We start from the raw sequence: 24,075 nt of genomic DNA, 5'->3' as shown, positions 1-24,075 counted from the left end.
GAGTCTAATGAGTCCACAGGATCAGAAGTTTGGGAAATTTCGTTCGTACCGGCGCCACCGTGGCTCTGTGGAAACACACCCGCGTGGCTTCACTTTAACCTGATTAGTACTTCCGGTTCGAATATAAAATCTGTGCTGCTTCCCGCTGTTGGGACGGAAGCCTTAGCAACAGGGGACGAATTAAGAAAAAAAGAGGAACGCGAGCGCCATATATGCGCGCCGGATGGACTTTCAGGGGCTTCGTTCTTGTTCCGCGATGCTGCTTCCGGAAACGTTCGAAAAGTCCGGAAATCGTCTGCTTCCTAGTAACTTTCGATGCTGCGACGTCGGAAAGCAGCTTTCGATAGCAAATAGACTTTACTGAAGTTCCGTCGCAGGGTTGAAATGTCTGTCAATCATATTATTTTATCAGATGTTCACTAAATAATCTGTATACCTGTAGTATTTGTGCCTCGTATCTTCTCGCAGTGTAACCAACCGTATCAATCGCTTTTCCATTTCAATTACACAATGCTCTAAGAAACGATTAATCTCTTTCATTGTATCCTGGCCATCGTGCCGATCGAAAGGGACTTCGCTCGCAACCTTCGTCCGTACCAAATCTGCTTCGTTTCTCGCGACAGCGTCACCAAAAAAAAAAAAAAAAAAAAAACGGGGAAAGCGAGGGGCTCGTCGCGTGGAGCAATTTGCCGCGAAATTGTTACGATTTCCGTCGACGAATGGGGGCCCCGAAACCCAATTACCAACTCGACGTTCCCCGATCGGCCGCGATTCGAGGAACGAAGTCCTGCACAATGCCAGCCGTAACTCTCATTTTTCCCCCTCAATTATTTTTCAACGACACTCGTCGAACGTTGCCGGGGCTGCGCGAAACGCCCGTCCACCGCGTGGCATTCCAAGCGAATCCTTTCATATTTTAGCCGCGACGGAATGCGTTTGTTCTAGTCTAACCCAGACGATATTTCAACGGAAGACCAAACGAATTCGTGAACACTTCGCGAAGGCTTCGATCGCAATTTTGGAGTTCTTCATTTTGCCAAATATCTTCTAAATATCTGTTGCGTATGCGCCATACGCAGAACTGAAAAGGAAAAGAAGAGAAAAATTAGAAATAAAAATATGAACAACGAGAGAGAGAACAGAGAGGCGAATTCGCGAAATCGACTGACTTCCGGTGAAATCTGAACGCTACAATTCCGTGGTAACCTCGGCATCGGACTAATCTTTGTCCCGCTAATCGAGGCCTTTTCATTTCTCCGGTAAATTGCCACGGGAAATTGTCCACCCGGTTTGCTCGATGGTCTCGGTTTACCGGTCACGACGATAAAAACGTCAGCGGGGAAACCTTAATTGAAACACCGTTCCATCGGGATTTATTAAGATCGCCAGTCTAATTCTCGATTCGATTATGTTTCCAGGCTTGATCACGACCAGCGGACGGAAGCTCGATCGGGAGAACCAAGCGGAGCACGTTCTCGAGGTGAGTTTGCGTATAAATTATTATATTATTGTCCGCGGTCGGAAAAATAGATTGAAATTCCAGTCCACGAAGCGGCGAGCCGGAGCGTTATTTTTGGTAGCTCCGGATTTTCTGAACAATGCTTTGTTGTCTTGCGATTAATCCCGCGGATCGGGTTAAATTGGAAGTCGAGCGCGAGATTACGCGGTCGATCGGTTTTGACGTGTTTGACGCGCGTGCTACCGTTACCGGTTTAAATTTATTTCCGTGCACGCTCGTGCGTTTCGTTTGCCGGGAGTAGATTGGATCGTACGTTTAGCTAATTAATCGTCAGCGAAATGAAAACTCGTACCATGGCACACGGTCCGTGGCCCCGCGAAATTTCCATTCGTTTAAATCAAATGCATTACAAGATTAAACTTTAACCTTCTATTTTTCACATCGTTACATTCTAACCTCTTACCTTTATATGATCCTCTTGATCCCATAAATAATTTTACTCCCAAATTCACCCCTATAATTTCTCCACGGAACACCTGCGAAACTCATCGACACAACAGCTCCGCGATTTTCGTGCGTCGCTCGAGCTCTCGCGGTCCGATAAATCGTTTGTTTCCAAACGAGATTCGGGTCCTCGCGAAGCATCCACTAGACAGTGGAGTGGACTTAGTAGTCGCACGACTCGCTAGGTAGCTTCGACGAAATAATCACCTTACGGTAAGTATAATCGCGTGGCGATGTGTACGAAGGGACTTGCACGCGAACCCCTGAACAGGTTAAGTCTGTGAGCCGACGTCGAATCACCGTGGTCGCAGTGGAGAACACCGCCGCGGATGTTGCGATCCTTCCCGCTCGAACTGCTTCGAGCCGCTTCGCTGATTGCCCCAACGAAACTACATTCCTCGTTACCATCCAATGCCTCCAAGTGCGTAAGCATTAATCGGATGATGAGATCGTTTTAAAGCCGCGAATGAGTACTGATTATGTTGTTGGGGATAACGAAAGTTTGGTGTTGGCGAGTTTCAACGAGGGTCCGTTGGTTTCGATATTCGTAGTATATACAATCACTACTAGAAATGAAATTTCTGCTGCTCTCATGGTTCACTGGCATAATCGTAGTTGAGGGTAACGTTGAGGAAACTCCAGTTCTTCAGCTTCACTGAAAACAGACAATAGCTAAACAACATCGACGAGTAGTATAATCGTTGTTCGTAACACTATACTCATTTGGTTCGTTTCGCTAAAAGTGCAAAGTGGTGTTGCATTGTTAAATGACTCCAAGGTGACGATGCTTCTAATAGAAAAACGCGAAGGGGACCAGCAAGAAAGTCGTCGAGACAGTGTTCACGAAGATTACCTGAAACCATTCGCAGAAGAAACCTTCGAAAGGATGGCGGAGTCGTTAAGGTAAATCGAATTCCCTAATGGCGCGCTAACGCTAACAGGTGATAGGTCGATTATCGATGCACCCGTTCTGGCTGTTGGTATCACCCTCGCCTGCTCTCAGGGAATCTCCCACGAGTCCCCCTCGTAATATTGTCAGACTGGAAATGAGGAAGAAAATCGCATCCTCCCGAAGATTGAAAAGTAAAACGAGAAGAATCTCCTGTCTCGCGCGGCGAGAGTGACGCAGGGTCGGTTCCAAGGGTGTCGCACCCTCGATGGAACGCTGAGAGAACTACTCTCCTCGTAGAGCCAAGGCAGTCTCGGTTTAAGGGACGAGGCGAGGAGGAAGCGATAGCAGAGGAGACAGGTTGGAGGGAAAGGAAGCGTGGAAAGTGTCGCGCGACGAGTGGATGGAGGATCAACGACGGGGCATGGCGAAATATTTCTCCGCGGCTCTCTCTCGTCATCCGTGGGCCTCTCTAGGATTCCTTTCCACGCTCGAATTAATGGAACAGCGGCGAGTGATTGTAGGAGTCCGCGCAGTCTGACTCTGCGCGTAGCCGAGCACGTTGGCGAGCGATCGTATGATTGAATGAGCGCGCCATTGAAGGAACGCGCGGATAAGCGAATACGAGGCGGGCGAGCGTACGAGACCGTGTACACTTTCGCGTGTTTCGCGAAACGTCGGAATTCCGGTACAATACCGAAGGAACGAGGGAGTGGTGGTGCAATCTCAGAGAAAGGTTCTCGGTAGAGGCTGCGGATAAATAGACTCGCTAAATGCGACGGGTGCCCGTCGGTTTCGACGCGACTCGTAACGAGTTCCCTCCGTGTCGAGGAATCAGAGCTGCGTGGACAGCGATCCGTTTTCCAATACGGCTGATCCCGCGACGGGGATGGAATTTATCAAGTCACGAGCTGTCGTCCCCGTTGGACGCTCGACTTGACTGCGGAAAACGCCGGAGAGTTTAGGTCTATCGATTTATGCGCCACCGAATGGGGTTGATGGGACGTATTGTCCGGAAGACGACGGCCCATTCGGGATTCTCGTTTCATTAATTTTTAGTAGCTCAGCAGGTTACGGCGCGGACGAGGATTGCGAGTGACTGTGTCGCGTGAGCTTCGCCACTCGAGGATTTCGTTCCGCCCCCGGGGTCGAGGGGTTAGTTACGAATGTATGAAGCGTGTGTTGTTTTGCGATCGGGATTGCTTCTCGAGAATGCGCTGATTCTTATGTATTTGAGCCGCGTAAAGGACGAGCGACGTCTTACGTGCTGTATATAAATAATAATAAAAATGATTAAAATGTAGAACTCTATGTGCAACTATTTTTAAGATTATTCTTCGTAACGTACATTTATCATGCGCGGTGTGATTTTAAATAACATTTTGATGTTATCATAACGTAGCTAAAGTAGACGAAGCTCGGTTAAGCTGCGGAGCTTAACACGAACAACAGTGGCTTAAAGCGTTATCAATAAACGTGTGTAATTACGTTCTGTCTTGAGATGCAAATTTCCCAACAGCAAGCAGCGAAAATTAATAGAACACTCGAGACTAAAGACATCCGATTAACCCTACTGTTAAATCATGGCGTCTTCCTTACAAGCTTTCCAGGTTCGAGAAATACGTTTATCAGAAATCTACGTCGCTGAAAGAAATGTGTACCCACGCAAATAAACCTGCCACCCCATCCAACGATTAAAAAAATTCTCTTCCCACCATTCCTGCCATCGTTCAACGTCACAGGCATCCACGAATCTAAATGTATATACACCCCAACAAAACTTCCGTGCAATTCTTTCGTTTCACCCCACGCTGCGTTCCACGCTAATTGCTTTTCCCTCGCTGGCCGCCCTGTCCGACACGCAAACCGGATTACAGCGACGAAACCGAGCGCGTCTTCGACTCGGGACCTCGCTCGCCCTCCTTTTTTCCTCCATTAAAACTTCCCGCGCTACGTTTACGTGCCCGGCTGTTTTGCATAAAGCGAATCTCGCGCGGTCGCGTCTCGTTCGTAAAAGTTACGACGACGCCCGGTTATCCGCGGTCTGGTAACGCCAGTTGCCAACAACAAACTTGCGAGCTCCGTTAGCGTTCGTTCAGCCGCTCGAGATCGCGCGATACCGTCACCCGTGGGTGTCGCGCGTAACAAAAGTAGGGTGGATCCGGCTTCCTGGTTACATCTCGCGCGGATCTGCTTTAATCAGACAATTTTCTTTCGAGATCTCTGGACACAAGTGGATGTAAAATATTAAGTTAATGGTAGAAATAGGAGTTTACTTTTCGACGGTGAATTTTACTGGAAAAAACGCAGCGACAAGTAAGTAGAATTTTTTCACGCTCGCATTCCTCGAATCGAATTCTGGAACAAACTCTCCGTAGGAACTTCCCCTAAGCGGTCTCGAGTTCTCGCTATTCATGGTTGCTCTCTGGAACTTCCGCTCTATAAAGCATTTCCGCTGAAACCACGGTTACCACGCAGTGGCCATCCAGTGGTCACACCTACATTCTGTGCGTACATTCGCTACCATTTTGCGCTAGGAATTTTTTCGTACCCAAAATCTTTAAACTTAAAAAATAAAGTAAATAATATTACTTCGTCGGGTATGTCAGAAAATAAAACTCTTCACAAGCATCCAGTTTTTTAGCATCAGTTCCTGCTGATATACAGGTTCGCAGGGAAATTAATTAGAATTTAAGGGGTCGCGACTCTCTCGGTCACTTTAAATTACATTAATTTAGCGGCAATAAAATGTCCACGGGAGAACGTCATCGGGGCTCGTTCGAATTACATTTCGCAACGCGCGGCCGGAACTTTGCAATGCAAATAGCCCGGCCCCCTTGCCGGGCACCGGCCCGGATTAATCCGGCACACGATATAATGATCTGGAACGATATTTAATATCGAGAGTACAAATTTATATTAGCGTCGTTAGCAGGTTACAATGGCTGACCCTTGGCGAGCGACGTTAATGAGTCGCGCGAAGAAAATCTGCGGAAAAAATGAGGTACCAGTAGGAAGGAAAGGCGAGCGTGAAAAAAGGAGGAACGTTGCAGCGTGCCAGTCCGGCTCGTTGGAGCAATAATTAATTATCGCACAGGTGACTCGGCTGTTGTTCGTATAAAATTAACCCAATTATTGTCGCTCGTGTTTTCCGTAAACGACCCGCGGTAATTAATCGAACTGGTTCCAAGGAGAAACACGAGTCTTAACTGTACTAACGAGAGAATGTTAATTGCCGTCAGACTGATAGGTCTCGATTATTCGACGATCGATACGAGGTAAAAAATGATCCTCTGTCCTCGCGCAATTTACATGCGTTATTACGCAAATGCCTGAAAGGAAAATCGATTTCGAACCGTCGAATTTTTCAGGTTCTGTATTTCATTTGGGGGTTGGGAGGGGCTCGTTTGCTCGACCATAATGCACGACACTCGCGGTACGTATTTATGTAGATCCGTGTGCGTCCTCGCGTTTTCGCAGAGACGTCGCCCCGAGTTCATTCCACGATCCACTGCGTCCCTTTTTTTCATAATCCCGTCCCATAATTTACGAGCCTCGGCTGCCGCGTTCGCGGGCATTCGCAGGAAACTAGAAACCGCTTTTCCTTCGCCGCGGTACCACGACCCGTTGCTGTCCGCTGCTTTTTGCGCGCGATAAATCCTCGTGCCGTTCGCCGTCTCGCGAAAAATCGGCTCCGTTCGATTCGAAAAGGCCGACGTTTTCCACTAACTTTTATTCCTCTCTTTCCCTCGACTCAGTTCTACTTTTGAATAACAGATTTATGCCCCGGTTTACGTCCAGTTCGCATAACTACCTTCCGCATCTTTTTTTAATTTTCCATTTATACTTTAGAAAATGTTCATACTATATTTATAAAGGACGCAAGTTATTCTGGAGAATTATTTTATAATTAACATTATAATATTATTAATACAAACGCAATTGCAGATTCTAATTAACCGATTTGTATTTTTGTTAATAATAACGCATCCTATCAGCCCTGCTCTACTTTGCCTATCAAATATTGCATTTAATCGGAGATGAGCGCCGCAAAGTTGATTCAAATGGAATCCATCGTGATGATGTTTAGATTGCATTTGATTAACGAAGTTAATATATCGACGTGTAGCAAATAGGCGACATTACGGAACAAACCAATCATCCTTTTATCGCGATGATCGTTCAATATCCCCAGCTAATAACGTTATTGCACGATCCAATAGCGAAAAGTATTACTCTCGCTGATGTTTAGTTGATATTGCACATTCGCACAGTTCCTGACTTATTCACCTTAATGACCACGAATTAAGGTTACCCCCGTGTCTACTAATTAATTGTTAGCCTCCAAAAATTGCGCTCGTAGCGCTTAATTAGCGCAACCGCAGTTAGTTCACGTCGGAAATCTGTCGAGTCACGGTTACACGATGTAAGTTCGTACACACACTTTCCTCCCCCCACAAAGTCCGTCAGGATAATTATTGGTAATTGTGTTCCCAGTGGCTAACTGTGCTTTCTACCGCGGGCGCAATTACCCTATAATTATCGAGCGGAATGGCACGCGCGTTTCAAAAATGTAATTAACACAGAACCGAAGAAAGGCGCAACACTTTCATTGAAAGCGTTCCTCGTCCGTGGTAAATGGATTTCTTTTAAACGTCGCTGGAATTACCATTTCAACGTTTCAACGCTCGCGAACCGCGGTGATTTCACCGGCGGATCGCCTATTCGAACCGCATCGCGGCTTCAGAAATGGTAATCTCGCGACGAAATCACGCCACGGAGTTTGCTCTAGCGAAGACAAATTAGAGTACAGTTCAAACGGAATAATTCCTTGATCCGTCTGTAACTGGGCTGTCTGGACGTGTAATAGGAATATTTTTTACAAACTTTCTACTGAAATGTACATAAATTCTAATGTTCAACCATTTAGAATGCACGTTTAATACCATCCGCGCGAAGACAGCCGGCGAAACAATTTTTCACAGCTGAAAACCTCTCCACCTCCTGCGATCTTCGCCCTTCGTTCTCTTGCTTTCTCCACCCTTCCCATTCCCATCGCGAGAGAGCCATTTCGAGTCCTCCCCCTTCGATATTAACGAAACAATGGACAAAAGAAACAAAGGGAATCGCTCAGTCCCAGCAGAGCGAAGTTTCCGGCTTCCGGAAGCGCGCAGATCGAAGGGTGGAGGGTTTCGATGGCTGCTGCTTTTCGGGGGTCGCTTCACTAGCCTTCTTCTCGAGGCACGCTCGCAGACACTCGACCGACGGTATTCGAAGTAGGCTTGAAACTTGCTTACCGCCGTGCACGGGACGGTGAGTGTCTATCGGATACAGTTTCGAGCACCTACTCGGGAATAGTCCGTTGAAATTTATGATCGACAGCCCGGGTTAGACTCCCTCACGGTGGATTCCTCGTTAACGGTACGAATACGAGCCATCTTCCTCGTTCTCTGTCTCTAATACCGTGTACGATGGATATCGTATCGCGATGAGCACCAAACGTACACTGAATATAACCGTGATCGCCATATCTCACAGGGACCATTTGAAAAATTCATTAATTATATTTAACTTAACTTACCTTGAAACAAAATTTCATACTCGATACATAAAACCGCGAAATCTATTCAAGTCACGAGGGCTTTCACCATAGGTTCCATACGAAGAATTTTCTTCGACAAACAAGTTTCAGGGATCCGCTAGGAAAGCAGATTTCCCACGCAAGAAAATCGTAGATTCGTAGAACCGCATCAACCTCTGAAAACTCGCCTCTGCCATAGCTGCATACCGCGCGTAGACAAGATGCGCTCTGCTTGATAAATAAATATATTCCTGACAAAGAAGATTTATATCACGGCAGGACGGATGTGGCTGCCCGGAAAATTACTTGTAGCGCAACGGGCAACATCCGAGATATTGCGTCCTGGGGCGCATAACTGCGAAAGCTATCCAGCTTAGCCGAGGATGGCCGGGCGCGCACTAGCCGAAAGCTTTTTGCCGCCTTATTAATGGCCACGATTTTTCATGCTTTTTTTCAGCCCCCTCCTCCCGCGTACGGTGGCCCTGGCGCGCGCGACACGCGCTAAAATATTTCATCGCCGTACCAGCTGAACCTCTCCGACGTCCGGCCAAGTGCATTAATAAGAACCCGCCGGCGGGGCTGTTGCGCTATCCTTCACCTGTGTTTTTCCCCGGGCTCCGCGTAACGCCCTCCACCTGTACGCTCAATTAGCGTTATAATTAATGATCCGCGCGGCGAGCACCGCGCGAAATTGGCTCGAGGACGAGCCTTGTCGCGGGGCGACGCGACGCCTCCGTCGGGTAATTGATATTGAAATTGAATTCTTACGATTCGGACTTTTTCTCTGTCTCTCGATGAATCGTGGATCTCTGGGTACGCTCTCGCGGTACGCGTGCGTCAATTTTTTTTATCCTCAGACGTTACTCTCGGATGGGTTTCGAGGTAGAATGCTCTGCTTCTCGTCGAAGTCTTCGTTCCCCTGGAAATTAATTGATATCGTTAATATTTGAAGAAGCAATATCGTAGAGCAATTGCTTTCATAGAGAGGCAGGATCTCCGTAAAACGTGCGCGCTTGACGCGCGTCCGACCAATTCGTAGCTGTACCACTGGTCTCGACCTCGCTCCCGTCACTCGCAGAGAAGCCAAAGGCAGACGTTGCCTCATCGTCGCTGCATAATGACGTCTGGCACGCAACTCACGTAAAACCCGCGAAGAAGCCTCATTTGCAGCTGGTCCTCGTTACCGCGGCTCTCCGTGGCCCCGTGTACACGCGTACGGGAGCGATCGTTTCCGGCCGCACGGGCGGAGCCTGCCAATTTCCGGTCACGGACGGGTGCACCGCTCGCGGGAAAATATCGCGCGTATTCAGCATCTTTCCAAGGCGGTTAACCAAAGGGGGCCAAGTATTGCGACGACAGAGGGCCATGTAGGAGAGAACGACGAAAGGAGAGAACGGCAAGGGAGAGGAGGAAAAAAGAAAACCGAGAGAATCGATCGCCGCGGCGAAAGGAAAGAGCTCGTTCAGCAACGGGGCGAATTCCTTTTTTTTCCCATCATTTTTCATTGACTTCTCTCTTCCCTTCTTCTGTTCTTTTCATTCTTCTCCGTCGCCTCTTACTACTTCTTGCTACGTGGCACTTGAATTCCGAGAGAACCCTCGCGCGCTATGGATACTTGAATCGTTTCGGGTGAAATCGCTTAACCCTTTGCGGTCGACAACTTTTTCGGTCGGGCGGTTCGAATTTTGTAGTTGCGTTTCGTGTGATATTTTAGAAAACGCTTACCAAAGTATTCTGAATGGCTAGAATCTTGTGGATCATCGCTGCTACTTCCGGATTCACTGTCTATTAGTGCAATTTTTCTATTTCTCACATCCGATACCACATTACTATCGTTATCACTGTTTACACTTGCTATACACTTGATAAATAAGTTTCCAATCAGTTCAAAATCAAACTCGCGTTGAAACTTGAAAACGAGTGGCGCAAAATTTCGCGATACATGTGCTCGCTACGATCGTCGAAACCGTACTAACGCTAGATACGTCGTATTCAGGACTACAGTCGTAGAGGAATTTTATCTTAATCCCCAGTTGACGTCACAATGTCACTTGCTAATCGAAGACATAAACAGCCTAACGACAACCTATTCTCGGAACAATACTTCGCTTCTATTAACTGGAGATAACGAAATTCAACGTAAATACAGCCGCTCGAAACATTGCGGCGTGTGAGTCGCCATTCGAACGCAAAATGTTTTTTCGTTTGATCCTTTCCAGTACGAGGAAATACACATTTCCATGTCTCTATCCAGTTTCCGTCTGTTTTGCAAGAATCCAGACGCTTAGTCATCTCGAATGAAGGCACGCGTTGGCAAAGGATGTCCGGCTCCCTTGATTTTCACCTCGTTAAACGATTCCCCTTTCCTGAAGAGGGAGACACAGAGAGGAACGCTCTTCTCTCGAAAAATAAAGCTTGTACGGCGACACAATACGTCACGCGGAGAGAAAGAGCGGTACACAACGGCGAACAAAAAGACGCGACGGTAAAGAAACCGCGGAATCAGAGAGGCAAAAAACGGAAACGCGGGAGAAAGAAGTGACGCGGACAGTTAACCGGCGATAGGGAAAAGCGGGTCAGCGCGAGGCTGGGAACGGGGCACGCGAAAATGAGAGAAAAGGAGGAACTAATCAGTATGGGTATTCAGAAATTTCTTGACGGCAGCTACGTCTAGCCGCGAGCATTCTCCGCGGTACGGTCGAACGGCCATTGAGAGAGAAAACGCGAAGCAGCCGCGGGAAAAGCCCGATACAAAGGGAAACGAATGCGTGAACCCATCCGCCCTCGCTCGTGCCCCATTGTCTCGAATTCTAAAGCGGCGATGTACCCGCGATTTTCGTGGCTGCCTTGATTTTCACGGTGCCAACCAGCGACGATTTGCCTCTCGTGCCAGTTCAGCTCGTGCGCGCAGCCACTGCTCGTTAAAACCCACCCCTTTTTTTTACCCACCAGTGGAACAAAGTTGTACCCACGCCTGGTCGGTGTCTGCGTTTTTCGTTATCGCGTTCAAGCAGGGGATAAAATCGAAACAGCCGATGGACGTAGAAGTTCCATCTCATATCTCAAATCGACATTCGTAACGAGAAATGGGAGAGGGATGTCGATTCGCCAGCCATACCTTCGTCTGGAACTTCATCGACGTTGTCTCATTTAAAAGCGTCCTCCTGGCCAGCCAGAGATATCCTGTGGGCTACGATGTCTCGATAAGTCGTCCCGCGGTGCGCGAAGTTCGCGGCAGTCAATCTCGCGAGAGCGAACGTGGTTGTTCAACACCGCCGCTGGGCTACAAGTTAATAATTACGCGATCTGGCCGCTCGTTAATTGAAGACAAACTTCCATCGCCGGGGCAAAAACAGGTAGACAATTGAGAGAAATGCTGTGGAACGTCGAAGGCACTGGTTCACCGGTGGATCTTCGATAACCGTCTCTCTGCTACCCCTTTCTGGTTGATTCTAATTATTAACAAACCGCAATTACCGGCATGTTTCCTGTGATAACATCGTTCAGCCGTTAGACAAGTTGTAACTTTGTACGCGATTACGATCGATTAAGGAACGGATAGCCATTGAGGGATGACTCCCGTACGATGAAGGATGGTGTAGAACGTTGGTAATGGTTGTTTAAATAACTCCGGAAATTGATGGATATCGATTCTGTAATGGTCGATCGTGCATACGGAAATTTCTTCCTTGTTTTCGTCCGTCGTGATTCAAGTTTGTAGACCAAACAGCATGCTAGCGACCCGCGTTTATGATCGATTTATGCCAGTGTGGCCAGCCATAAAACAGTCGTGGGACGTTAATATTCAGTTATTACTAGCTGGTAAAAAATTCACCGCCCGTTTGCATTTGTTATACTAAATAGCGGTCATAAATTATATTTATTAAAGGCACGAGACAATCTTGCGGAAATTAAAACGCGATACTGTAGGAGGTTGGATGCATAAAGCATCGTAATACTGGCGCGTATCTTAAAACGTCCCGAGCGAAGGCTCTCCGGCTTTATTTCGAAACAAAAACCGCGCAGCCTCCAATGATAACGTTTATCTAGCCAGTTAACCGTCTTGCGCGAAGAGGCCTTAAGCGTTTTCCAATGCGCAGTGGGTAGCTGAACGCGACGTATTCTTCCAATCCTCTAAAACCTTCTTTCAATCCAGCTCTACCTCGAAAAAGCTTGTCGAGCATCGAGTTTTTAATTACCTTACATCAATCGTGCCCCGTTGCGAGAAAGCTTGATAAAAAGTTGTACGTAAATGATAAAATGGAATAGGAGAACACGGTCGGCTCGCGCCTCGATTTCGAACAGCGCTGCGTGGAAATTTTGCATGCATGGAAAAGTCACTATCCGATGCTCTTTTTCGGACTTCTCCGCTGGCAAAAATAATTCGCTCCGATTCGAGTGCGGCTACGTGCGCGATGGAATAAAAATAGGATATATTATTAAACGAGATTGCTGGTTGGGGAGGAAAATAGAAAAGGAAACGGGGGATCGAAGAACGGTTCGAGATTCGCGCGACGGAACAAGGGGATTCGATCAAAGGGCGAGAGTTGAGAATTTTACGAACCACCGAGGAACGTTCCCGTTCTAATCAAATCTTTCACGCTGTCCACGATTTATCGAGGAACTGGAACTTCCGCGTGCACGCCAGACGCGGTTCGTAAGGCGCGAGCCTTCGAAGTGGATTCAGGATTTCGATTTGAATCTACAGTTCTCGATATCATATTTTCGAGCGATGGAGGCCAGCGGGGTATAAACGTGTCTAAAAATTGGAACATCCGTCGATATTGCTAGCATATGAAAGCGTGGAAATTGAGTTCGTCGGATTGGAGAAATTGCTCGTCAAAACGAACGCAATAAGACGAACGAGAGGACATATCGATATCCGTGGATAGGGAGCGCTCCGTGAAAAAAGGGACGAGCGAGATGTTCGCGATTGGACAGGGGGAAGAAAAAAGAGGCGCAAGAAGGAAGGAGCGTGGAGGATTCTCTGTCTTGAGGCGAGTATCCGGGAGTAAAGCCGATGGTAACGGTAATTGCGTTCGGGAAACCTTTTAAATAAACTGCTTCTCGCCGCGATATTGCGTCGCCTTTGTGCTGGTTGATGACTTACAAAGTACGCAGGAAGTCGTTACAGAGATACGCTGTCTACGGTGGAACTTCATCGCGGCTATTCCTTTAAAGACTCATCGGTATTTTTAAGTGCAAATAAATTTCATTACGTCCTCGGACGATGGCAAACCGATGGGCCAATTGCGATCAACTTTATTACGACCATTGAAACGAGGAACTTTTTCAATCTCGATGCTTCTCTCTTCTCTTTTCAAGTCTACAAACTAGCCTGTTAATATCACATACTTGAACTTCCGCTTGTCGAATTAAATTGTTGTTCGAGGATGGCGACGCGAGCAGTTCGACACCTCCGCTGATTTTACGATCCTGCTATATATCCCTTTCAATAAGTAACTCTACCATCTCATCGAATGGCCGTCGATGATGCACCGTTGTCGTTTCCTCTAATTCGATCAGACGTTCGCAAAAAGGCCTGACTCTTGTTTCCGCAATAAAAGCCAGGATTTCCTGTCCCTCCGTCTCGGGTGGTAACGTCCGCGCGGCGAGGAAATAGCCAGACACGGCAGCATTCGTGGCCCGTAAAAAAGGATCGTAAAAGTACGAATGCCGTGGAAGAGAATTTCGAAAAGCGCCAGGTAATGGCGCCTACCGGGCGCCATCCGACGATTTACGGAGTCCGCGGAGCAGGTTTCGCCGTCCGGGGTGTCGCTTCCTCCCCGTCGCTGGTACCCACGACGCCATCCTCGAGCAGGTTGCCGCGTCTCTGCTCGCGCCTTCGGGGGAAATCTTATCCGTTACAAGATCTACAGTGTCTGGATATATTATATTGCAAAGTGGAATGTTGGCTGAATTTTTCTAGCATCCGGATGCAAAGTGCGGACGAGGGAATTAAGCGGATGATATATGGCAAATGATAGCGGGCAGCGTGTAGGATGTGACGGAAATTTCACTGAGTTACGTTCGTTGCTTGTTTCTCGCTGGTAATAATATGCGCGGGGTGTCGGCCAGCGAGTATGCTGATGTGAAACAGGTTGCGCGACGTGCAAGCGATAAAATGAGAATCGAGAGTGACGAAATCGCGTCGGGGGCCGCTCGTTTTTTCGTAATCCATCCGCGAAGGGAGCGTCTACCATTTCCCGACCGCCGCGTTTTCCCTCGAAGTCGTTTAATTCTCATCAAACGGTTTCCACGACTCGTCAAAGGGAACGCGAGCAGCCTCGTTACGTACACCTAGCAGACTCGTTGCTCCATTTTTCTTCGTTTCCAACCGGTCCAACGGACGAGAACGGACCGGCGAAAATGTCCCCTTTCCATTAAAGTGAATAATAGAAAACGTTCGGTTGACAAACGCTTAGCGATCCGCGTAGGTCAAAGGCCGGGTTCGAACGCGGGGCCGTGCAACGAATTACGATCGCAATTGCGCGCGTTCGCGCGTACACGTTCGACCGATACGCCCTCGTTTCGACCATATTTCGCCGGCTCTCGGGAAACGAGGAGTAACGACGATCGCGTGTTTTCGCGGTACGGTATTTTGCGAATTCGAGTTTATTATTGCTGCGTTTCGGCTTCGAGCGTATATCCGTTGGAATGAAAATTATCGCGCGTGACTAGTACTTTGTCGTTCTTATTTATATGCGCGTGTGCATTCGCTTGTCGAACGAGGATAAAAAAAAACTGGTGAACTGTACCTAAGAACGATTTTTAAATTCGCAAAAAGTGTGGCTGGACGCGGCACGCGCGCTCGCAGGTCTGATTCAACGAAATCAGTGTGGAATTGCCGTCCTCGTAATTACAAGAAGGGTTTCGATTCGAGGGGCGTAGACGCTGAAGAGTGCGCAATCACCGCTACGTTGTCACTCGTAATCAGAGATAAAACACACGTCTCCGCGAAGCTCCTCGAGACGTATCACGTCGTGTCCTTGAGAATTAAGGGTCCGAACGAGGGAGCTTTTATTCCGTTCTACTCTGGCTTTATTTAGCGATCGTATCGTAAAACAACAGAAGAGGCGGCGTTAATAAAATACAGAAATTTTAATTCTCGTTAGCTAAATTTATTTGTTTTATATAGATATTTGTGCAATAACCAAGCGCTTTTAGCGGAATTGTTTACACAGCTGGCTCGGTTCCTGCGCAATTCCACTGTCCGATATTTAATCACATCCACAGGTCGGAGGAGCACAAAGCTAGGCGGAGTGCGCTCGATGCTTGCAAGCTCGAATACGAAGCGTCTACGATCGGCCGCGTTCCATTCGATCGTTCTGTTCGATAACGCGGAAAGTGACTTTTATAAATCAGAAAAATTGCTATCTCGCGATCGTACCGTGGAAACGGTATAAAAGGGAACGCCGCGATGATCCTTGCTTTATGTAACCTCTCTTTCTTTCTCTCTCTTTTCTGATCCGTCGAACGAGTCGAACGATAGGACGGCTAGGTTCTTCTGGTTCTCCACTTACCAGTAAAAAGGCAGGTCTCTGTAAGCGTAAATTGGTCAGAGGATCTCACGGGGGAGCACACTTAATTCGACGCGGAAGCCTCGAAAAATCCCCCGAACAACGATCCTGAAATTAGAACGTTTCTCCTCGGCCCCGACGGAGAGGTAACAATTTTCATTAATTCGGCTCGAGAAGACTCGGGTCGTTTTTGAGGGGACGAGTAAATACACGGCTTGGTGTCGTGAACGGTACCCTTGGAACTAAAGAATTTGTTAGCTCTTAATTAGAGTCTAAAGTGCCTAGGAGCGTGTCCTGAGGTTCGACCATCGAGGAACAAACTAGTTTCCGCACAATCGTTGTTTAATTGAAACATTCGGTTGATGTTTCTTAAAAAACTGTCTTTGCCTAAATACTATTCCGCGTAATGTTATCTGCCAGCCAATTACTGTCTTTATCCATAAAATTATTTGGACAATGAAACTTCGCGATATTTTTCTCATTAGATACTCGTAGTTCGCAAAATTCATCCACGCGCACCCATTGTAGAACTGATTTATTTCTCTAAGGAGCGTCAAGTGGATTGCAAAAACGAGCTCTCGAGAATCCTCGAGCGTGAATAGTCGATTGTCCGTTACAGAAATAGTCAGATATCCGGGGACGCAATTTCTGTCCGTGGACGGAAGATCGAGCAGCCACTTCCGGCGTAAATCCGCCATCGCGGTCCCAGCGGACGCCTCGCGAGGACTGCCGCGTCAGAACTGTTTGGCGATCCAACTGCGCTAAATTAGGGCTACGAAACTCTTGTTTTATTCGACGAACAGAGCATAGGTTCGGTGGTCGCTGTGTTCCCCTCGCCCCTCGACTGGTTCTGTTGATACGAGCGTTTCGCGTGTCCTGGAAAATCTAACCAGCGTGAAACGATGTCCCAGAGGCTGCACCCGTGGCGATGCAGTTACCACCTGTGTACAGTATTGGGTAATAGTTCGGCCAAAAAGTTGTTCTTGCGCAGCGTACTTCAAGGAACGCAAGAACTAACGAAATTACTTATTTAATGGAGTTACTATTCGATGAAAATGAAGGGAAATAATTTTTCCCGCAATGTGAATGTTTTAACCCTTTGCGCTCGAACGGCGACTATCGCTGGCCACGATGTTTCGCGTGGCAATTCGAGCGGCTGTATTTACGCTGAATTTCGTTATCTCCAGTTGATAGATGCGAAGTATTGGTTCGTGAATAGATCCCTTAGGCTGTTTATATGTCTTCGGTTGGAAAGTGACATTGTGACGTCAAATTCCTCTACGGCTGTAGTCCTGAATACGATGTGTCTAGTCTGTCTCTCGTTAGTACAGTTTCGACGGTCGTAGCGAGCACACGTGTCGCGAAATTTTGCACCACTCGTTTTAAAGTTTTAAGGCGAGTTTAATTTTTAATTGATCATGATTAAATTGGTGGTAGAGCAAGTGTAAACAGTAATTACGTATCTGGTGTGAGAAATAGAAAAATTAGTGTAATAGACGGTGAATCCGGAAGTAGCAGCGATGACCCACAAGATCCTGGCAACTCAGAATGACGTGGTAAGTGTTTTGTATAATATCACCAAATACCACTACAGAACTTGAACTTTGATAATTATCTTTTTCAAAATGTAAATATAGATAATATATCAAAATATAACACTTATGTTTATATATAAACTGTGTATGTTTATTCTTATATAAATTCATTTACACGCGAAATTGTCTCGAGTTGCAGCGTTGCCCGACCAAAAAAGTCATCGAGCGCAAAGGGTTAACAAACCGTAGTAATTGCCAAACGTCGAGAAACAGTCAACAATAAAGGGTACGATAGGCACAGCGAAAATGGGAGAAAAGAAATAGCATCGAAAGAACTAAAAGCGAAAATGGTTAATATCGTGAATAGAGAAAGGGAGGAAAAAGAATTCATATCAACACCCGAACGAGCGTAACGATAAATGGATACGTCCTTTAAATCTCGATATCGCCAGTTCCGTTTCGACCAATATGCGCTAAGAATAATTGATAACCCGATATCGGTTAATCGATACACGGCCTGCGATGCCGTCGAGCACCAGCGCCCCGCGCGCTATCCGCAGCCCAGGATGGAGTCCCTGTATATCGCGGGCCAGCTATTTTTTCGCGAGGATGTGCCAACATGTAAAACGCGCACACAGTTAAGCATAAGGGAAAACGGTCACGTCCCGAGTCGAACGAAACACAACTGGCCCAAGTAATTAAACTCGACCACCGATCGCTGCCTATGACAGCTCTCGATTGGACATTTTGGTGAATACGATAAAACTTGCTCCCGCGAGCTGACCAGTCGATGCACCTGTTTCCTCCCTTTCTACCCTTCCGCTTGTTCTATTTTCTTTCCCGTTGTTTTTCTTTTCCCTCTTTCCCGTACGCGCGCCTTTCGTTCTTACAGGGACGAGCGCCACGCCATTCCCAGCTCGTCCTGGAACGTACCTTCAATAGCGCGACAATAAAATGATCCGCTTCCGTGGAAAATCGTTGCGGAGGACCGATCGACGCAAAAAGGTCCGCTCGGTTCTTTTCGCGGCAACTACGTGTTTCAACTTCGATTCAGGTTAGGTTGGTGGGGTAATAGAGGAAACTTCTAACGGGTGTACAGTGGAACAAGTTGAATCAATTCCGCAGGGAATATTAGATCAAGGTAGATTGCCATTAACGTGACGAAGGAAGAAGTAACTTTCTCGATAAGAGGATGTAATCCATTCTACATAATCAACAATACATCCATGAACAATAACTTTACTAATAAACAAAATGGAAGAAATATACGAAGTTAATTGTAAAAAATATTAACACTCGAGAACGAGGCACTAACCGATACAGCCGCACGTAAGTCCAATAAATTCCGTCCTCTGTCCCGACGGGATTTTGTCGGCCCTTTACCTTTACGACGGCGAGGACGAGCCAGGGGCAGCCGATCCGATTGGCAAGATCGTCGCGCGCGATATTCGCGAATGAAAAGCTGGGATTCTGCGGCACCAGCGTCGAGGCGGAGGATTTTGTATAAGGAGGTGCGCGGAACGAGGGTAGCGCGCTCGCTCCAACCCCGGATAAAAGAAAAGAAGGAGGACGCGTTAGATTGTATGGAGAAAGTCGTACAGCCGGAGAACGTTTTAGGATACGGTGTCAGAGAAATGATTTTCGAGAAATGGGATTCCCCTCGTGTTTCGTTTCGACTGATCCTCGAATTGGAAACGGTTTGTTCGCGCCTTGTAATTGGAGGTTTTCCAGGATTTTTTAGGATCGATGGATACTTTGGCTTATCGTTACTGAAATAGAACGTTTTTAGGCTACCTGTTTTGTTCGATTATACACGCGAAGCTGTAGCTATAGTTCGACCAACGCGAGTACGAAAATCCAGTGAGATGATTAATTAATTTGTCATCACAATCGAGGATTGCGCAAGACCAATATTGGTTTGTCCTTGGTATCTATAAGTACACATCGTGGCAAAGTAGCTTGTCTACGTAAGAATCACGGTAGAACCTAGTTTCGAACTTGCTAGGGTATCTTCGACATTGATTGGCAACGGTTGAGCTGCAAAGGGTGACTAGTGGGGATCGATTGGTTAAACTTAGCCCGTGGATGGTAACTGAAAGTGACGCAATAGGGAATTGGCCTGTCGAATTTTGTCAATAAAATCATGACAGGGCTTAAAGAACGATCGATTTTCTGTTCTCAGGTAACGGTGAAGGACGATGGAATGCCGCCACTGTCCTCGACGACTCGCGTGGTAATCGCGGTGACGGACATAAACGACCACGGACCAGAATTCGAGCAGAAGTACTACACCGTTCACATCCCAGCTTCTCCATCCACCGACAAGCCGCTGTTTCAGGTAAGCCAGTCTGCGAGACACCTTCGTGTCGACTTTCGTAATTTTTTATCCGACCTTCTAGCTTGAGAATTAGGAGTTGGCATCGCACCAATTTTCTTCGAGCCTCGATTGTAAATGAAGAGACGAACGGCGAGCCGTTCGTATTCTTCGTCCCGTTTCGTTTTTTTTTTTTCTCCCACCCCCTTTGACCTGCCCCCCTTCTTTGTCTATTTGTACCACCGAAAGTAGAAGTAATCCCCAGTATCTTGTTGTATATATTATCCGTTCGCTCGTGGAGAAACGTCCCACCCTCCGATAAGGAGCGCCATTCGTCCGCAAATGTACGTACGTATTACACGCGAGAGATATACCATGGAAAGTTGCGCGGGTCGAAAACCAATGGGAGCCACTGTTTCCGTCGAATTGGTAACCGAAGTGAACGAAGGAAGTTCCGCGAGTATTGTTCCCCACGATTTTCGTAAGGGCGTTCCGACCCGCGGCTGCTTCCCTTAAGCTGATTGCGAGCCGACAGGGAGCGAACGCTACCAAGTAGATTCTAACTGGATACAGGGGAAGCCAAGTTCTCCAGAAAATGACTATGCATTTTTATTCCACGCTGCGTATGAATTCCGAAGTTCTACGTAGATGATAACTGAATATAATCAACATGTTTTCTACCTTGTATCATCGCGCGAAAGATCGTGTATCTACACCAATACTAATCTTAATAATTTTTCCAAAGGAATTGGTAGCGTTCGTTTCGTTCGCAGCAGCAACCAGCTTCGTTCGCCACCATTTACAATCCAATCGAAACATCCGAGGATGTGATAATAAGAGAAATGTGGACGTTGAAAAGAATCATCCCCCGACCTCGCCCACTTGTTCACGATTGCTTGGTGTCTCTCCCAATTTTGTGCGCCTTGAACAAGAGTTCTCGTACGACGTGTATCGAGCGCGTATCGTGTATCGTGGCTTGGGGAACGTCTAATACGGGGGACAAGGAAATGGGAAGAGAAAGGAAGGGCGGTACGGTCGTTATCGTCGCTCGTGGGCCTCCGTTCGCGTCGGTTCTTGTTCTCGATGTGATCAAAGTAACCCACCGGCGACTATCGCAGCGTAAAAGGGTAGAGAGATTTAGCACACGAACACCCTCGCACGGGGATCCTCCCGCAGAGCTGTCGTTGCTCGGATTTACGGCGAGGAGATACACCCCCGGTTACGTGGTGGCGCGTTTCACGCGTCGGCGAGCACGGGTTCCCGGAGACGGAAATCGCGGTAACGAGTTCCCTTTGTGACGACCCCTTGGCCCGTTGCAATCCTCAGAATCGACGATCGATCCTGGCCTCGACTTCTCTTACGCTCCGCGTATTCGTCTTGATTGTCTAGCCTCACCCCTTCGCGCTCCACCAGCTATATTCTAATTTACCGGACATTTATCGAGCGTATATCCGTAATGTATGTGTGCAGCTACCGTTTTGGTACGGACGAAGTTTACGTCGCGACGTTTCCCGTAGTGCATATTACGAAATGTTCCGCGAGATACGAAAGTTCAGAGGAACGGTGATGCGCTGCGTTACAAAATGCTCGGAGAACTTGCAAAGGGTGCCACAAGTTCCTGAAACTGTACAATAAAATTATACATTCTCGCGAAACGCTTCGCATAACGTTCTATAATGGCATTTTACTGCAATATCGCGCGATGGTCGCCAAGTAATGCACAACACAAATTAAGCGGCGTACTCGTACTCGTAGAAAACGTTTAACTTGCAGAGGTATAGATTGGAAAACGTTCACGTCGGGAATAGTATTAATTCCCGGATAGAATTGCGTTATTACATGTATATGTCGTCGAAGCTTGTTAAATACTTGGGAAATTCGAAAATCGCCAACAGGAATAAGGTAATAAATGGTATTATCGACAGGGGGTAGCAGGGAGTGGAGTCTCCGTTAATCCGATGTCAACAGTGACAATAGCTTCCACAATATACCGGGAATATTTAATATAATTTCCTGTCAGCGTTGAATTTCGTCGAGGCCAGATTCGATTTCACCGGATATCGAGTTACGGTTGCCCGTTTTAGTAATTTCCACCGGTCACCGTGCATTACCAGCGAGGTTCAGCTTCCGTTCGGACGAACGCGTTCTCCACACCGTACATACGTGTCCCGCAAACTAGAAAATTGGCAGCAATCAAAGCAAATTTTCTTTATCCTCAGCGATACCTAGTGCGTATCAAAATAGATCCGATTTTGTACAAACGAGTGTCTACTTTGGAAAATATGTATATGGCTTGAAAAGTTGCACCCCTTTTGAAAAGAAAAGGGGATGTGCCTTAGAAAATACGAGTTGTTCTAAAAAATTATGAGTTTGTCTTGCATGGACTCATTGTCGAAAATATGAATCTATCGTCGAGAATATGATCGCTACTACCCTTCTAATCAAAATTTCAAACAGATACCTTCCGCGACACCGTTAGAAGCTTTGTTGGAGAAAAGAGACTCGACTGGTCGAAACGTAAAGAGACAAAGTAACGCGTGTTTTGGAGGGGAATGAAAGTGAATTAGCGGGTGAGATAATGCGAGTTAAGTTAAAAGGCTTCCTTCTCTCGTTCTCGACAGAAATCGAGGAACCGCTCGCGGGAGTTCGACCTTTCGATCGATACGTTACTAGAGAATGGAACTTGGGAGACATTTAGCCCCGACAGCTTGTCAGGAGATCGTATCTTCAGGGTAAGGATATCGCTGGCACGTAAAAAAAAAAAAAAAAAAAGAGATGACGCCGTCTGGTGGCGCGGGTGCATAAATAATTCTCGCGTATGAACGCGGAATTGGTCTCGGGTAGATTACGCGAGCTCTTGCGCATTGATTTATGACCCGCTTTTCGTACGTACATCTATATATACAGGGTAAACTGCATAAAGCGACGACCTCCGTTATCCTTCTCGTTAGTGGATCGATCAAAGCGTATTTCGTCGTACACGACACGGTTTCAAAGGAATCTCAAGATGGTTCCATTGAATCGCTTCTACATTCAATTCTCTAATCGATCGGTCCTTTAACAGTAAAAATAATACTGGTGTAATCGCTTTATCCGCAGTTCCACCCTGTATCTATCGAGTGCTCGTTCTAATTATGATACTGCATCTTTCAAGCAACCCTGCTCTGTGCCCGTTCTTTTTTCAACTAGGAAACCGCCATGCATTTCATCCACTTGATCGATGGTCTATTAGTCCCTGTGCAACCAAATTTCTTTATTTTCTCTTCTCGTCCTTTTCTATTTGTTATACACGAAGACAGAGAGAAAGTGAACCTCCAACGGAAAGCGCGGTACGCGATTCTGCGAGACGAACGTCCATGCAACGCGGAGGAGCGAAAGAGGGGGATAGAAAAGGTTGGTTTTCACTGAACACGAGCCACTGGCGCTGGTACTTCGTACGCTGAACCAAGGATAATTGAAGCTCATTCGTAGCTGTCCAGGGATTTGGGTCGAGAGCGAAATTTATCTCCTCCCCCCCTACCGGTTATTAAGTATCAAGTGCCTACCGGCTTCTTAATTGCATTCAGAGTTCAATGCACTCGTTCTACGGGGAAATCGAAAGAATTCGATACGCCTTGGCGTACGTATTTCTAATGCGTTCGATGGAAAACTCGAGGAGAGCCTTTTAATTGAACCGTTTCAACCGGTGTCAAATTTCCCAGGCTCCGTTTCCACTCGAACCACTATCGTTGCCAGACGAACGATACAAATTGTCTATTAAATTTGTACTTTTGTAATTGCGCCCAAGAATTTCGAATCGTGTTCGTACCTCTACCAATTAAAATTACGAATTTTCCTCGAACGCTATTTAAGGAGGTCCTCGATAAGTATTAAAAGAGACGTTCGCTCGAAGTCGCGTACTGCGCCAACCCTTAGCCGTTTCTCTTCGTCATCCCCTGTGTATGCGTCCATCTTGGACCCTTCGTCGCGTTTTGCCCGTCTTGCTCGACTCTCTGCATATATATGTATTTATTATGTTCTTGAATGTTTGCATCCGTCTGTACGGGGCTGTCGCCTGATCGTTCTTTTCTTTTCTCCTTCCGTTTTTACCTTTCGTGATTAATAAAAGTCGCGGCTGTTGCCGTGACGGGCCGTCGAACGCGAGAGAGCATGACTCGTAATCGGAAAGAATGGAATGAAAGGGAATGCTCGTAACAGGCCCGTTTTCTTTCCCACGAATGGTACGGTGTTGCTTCGAGAGCGATAATTGCTTTGGGTCAATCCAGTTCTGCTT

At 47.0% G+C, this 24,075-nt stretch overlaps 1 protein-coding gene across 7 annotated transcripts in view; it reads left to right on the top strand.

Annotated features, from left to right (window-relative positions):
• Kug (FAT atypical cadherin kugelei) overlaps positions 1-24,075 on the top strand; it is a 484,763-nt gene that overhangs the window by 439,175 nt on the left and 21,513 nt on the right. For 5 of the 7 annotated variants that reach the window (XM_076910965.1, XM_076910966.1, XM_076910970.1 and 2 more), the window contains exons 6-8: positions 1,419-1,480; positions 19,671-19,826; positions 22,424-22,534. In XM_076910965.1, coding sequence (XP_076767080.1) covers positions 1,419-1,480; positions 19,671-19,826; positions 22,424-22,534 — 329 coding nt within the window. The remainder of the gene's footprint in view (positions 1-1,418; positions 1,481-19,670; positions 19,827-22,423; positions 22,535-24,075) is intronic. The other 2 variants (XM_076910968.1, XM_076910967.1) reach the window with 1 other exon arrangement.

Source organism: Xylocopa sonorina, chromosome 3, assembly GCF_050948175.1.
Source record: "Xylocopa sonorina isolate GNS202 chromosome 3, iyXylSono1_principal, whole genome shotgun sequence".
In the NCBI taxonomy this organism is placed as follows: domain Eukaryota; kingdom Metazoa; phylum Arthropoda; class Insecta; order Hymenoptera; family Apidae; genus Xylocopa; species Xylocopa sonorina.
This window is presented reverse-complemented; position numbering and strand designations above follow the sequence as displayed.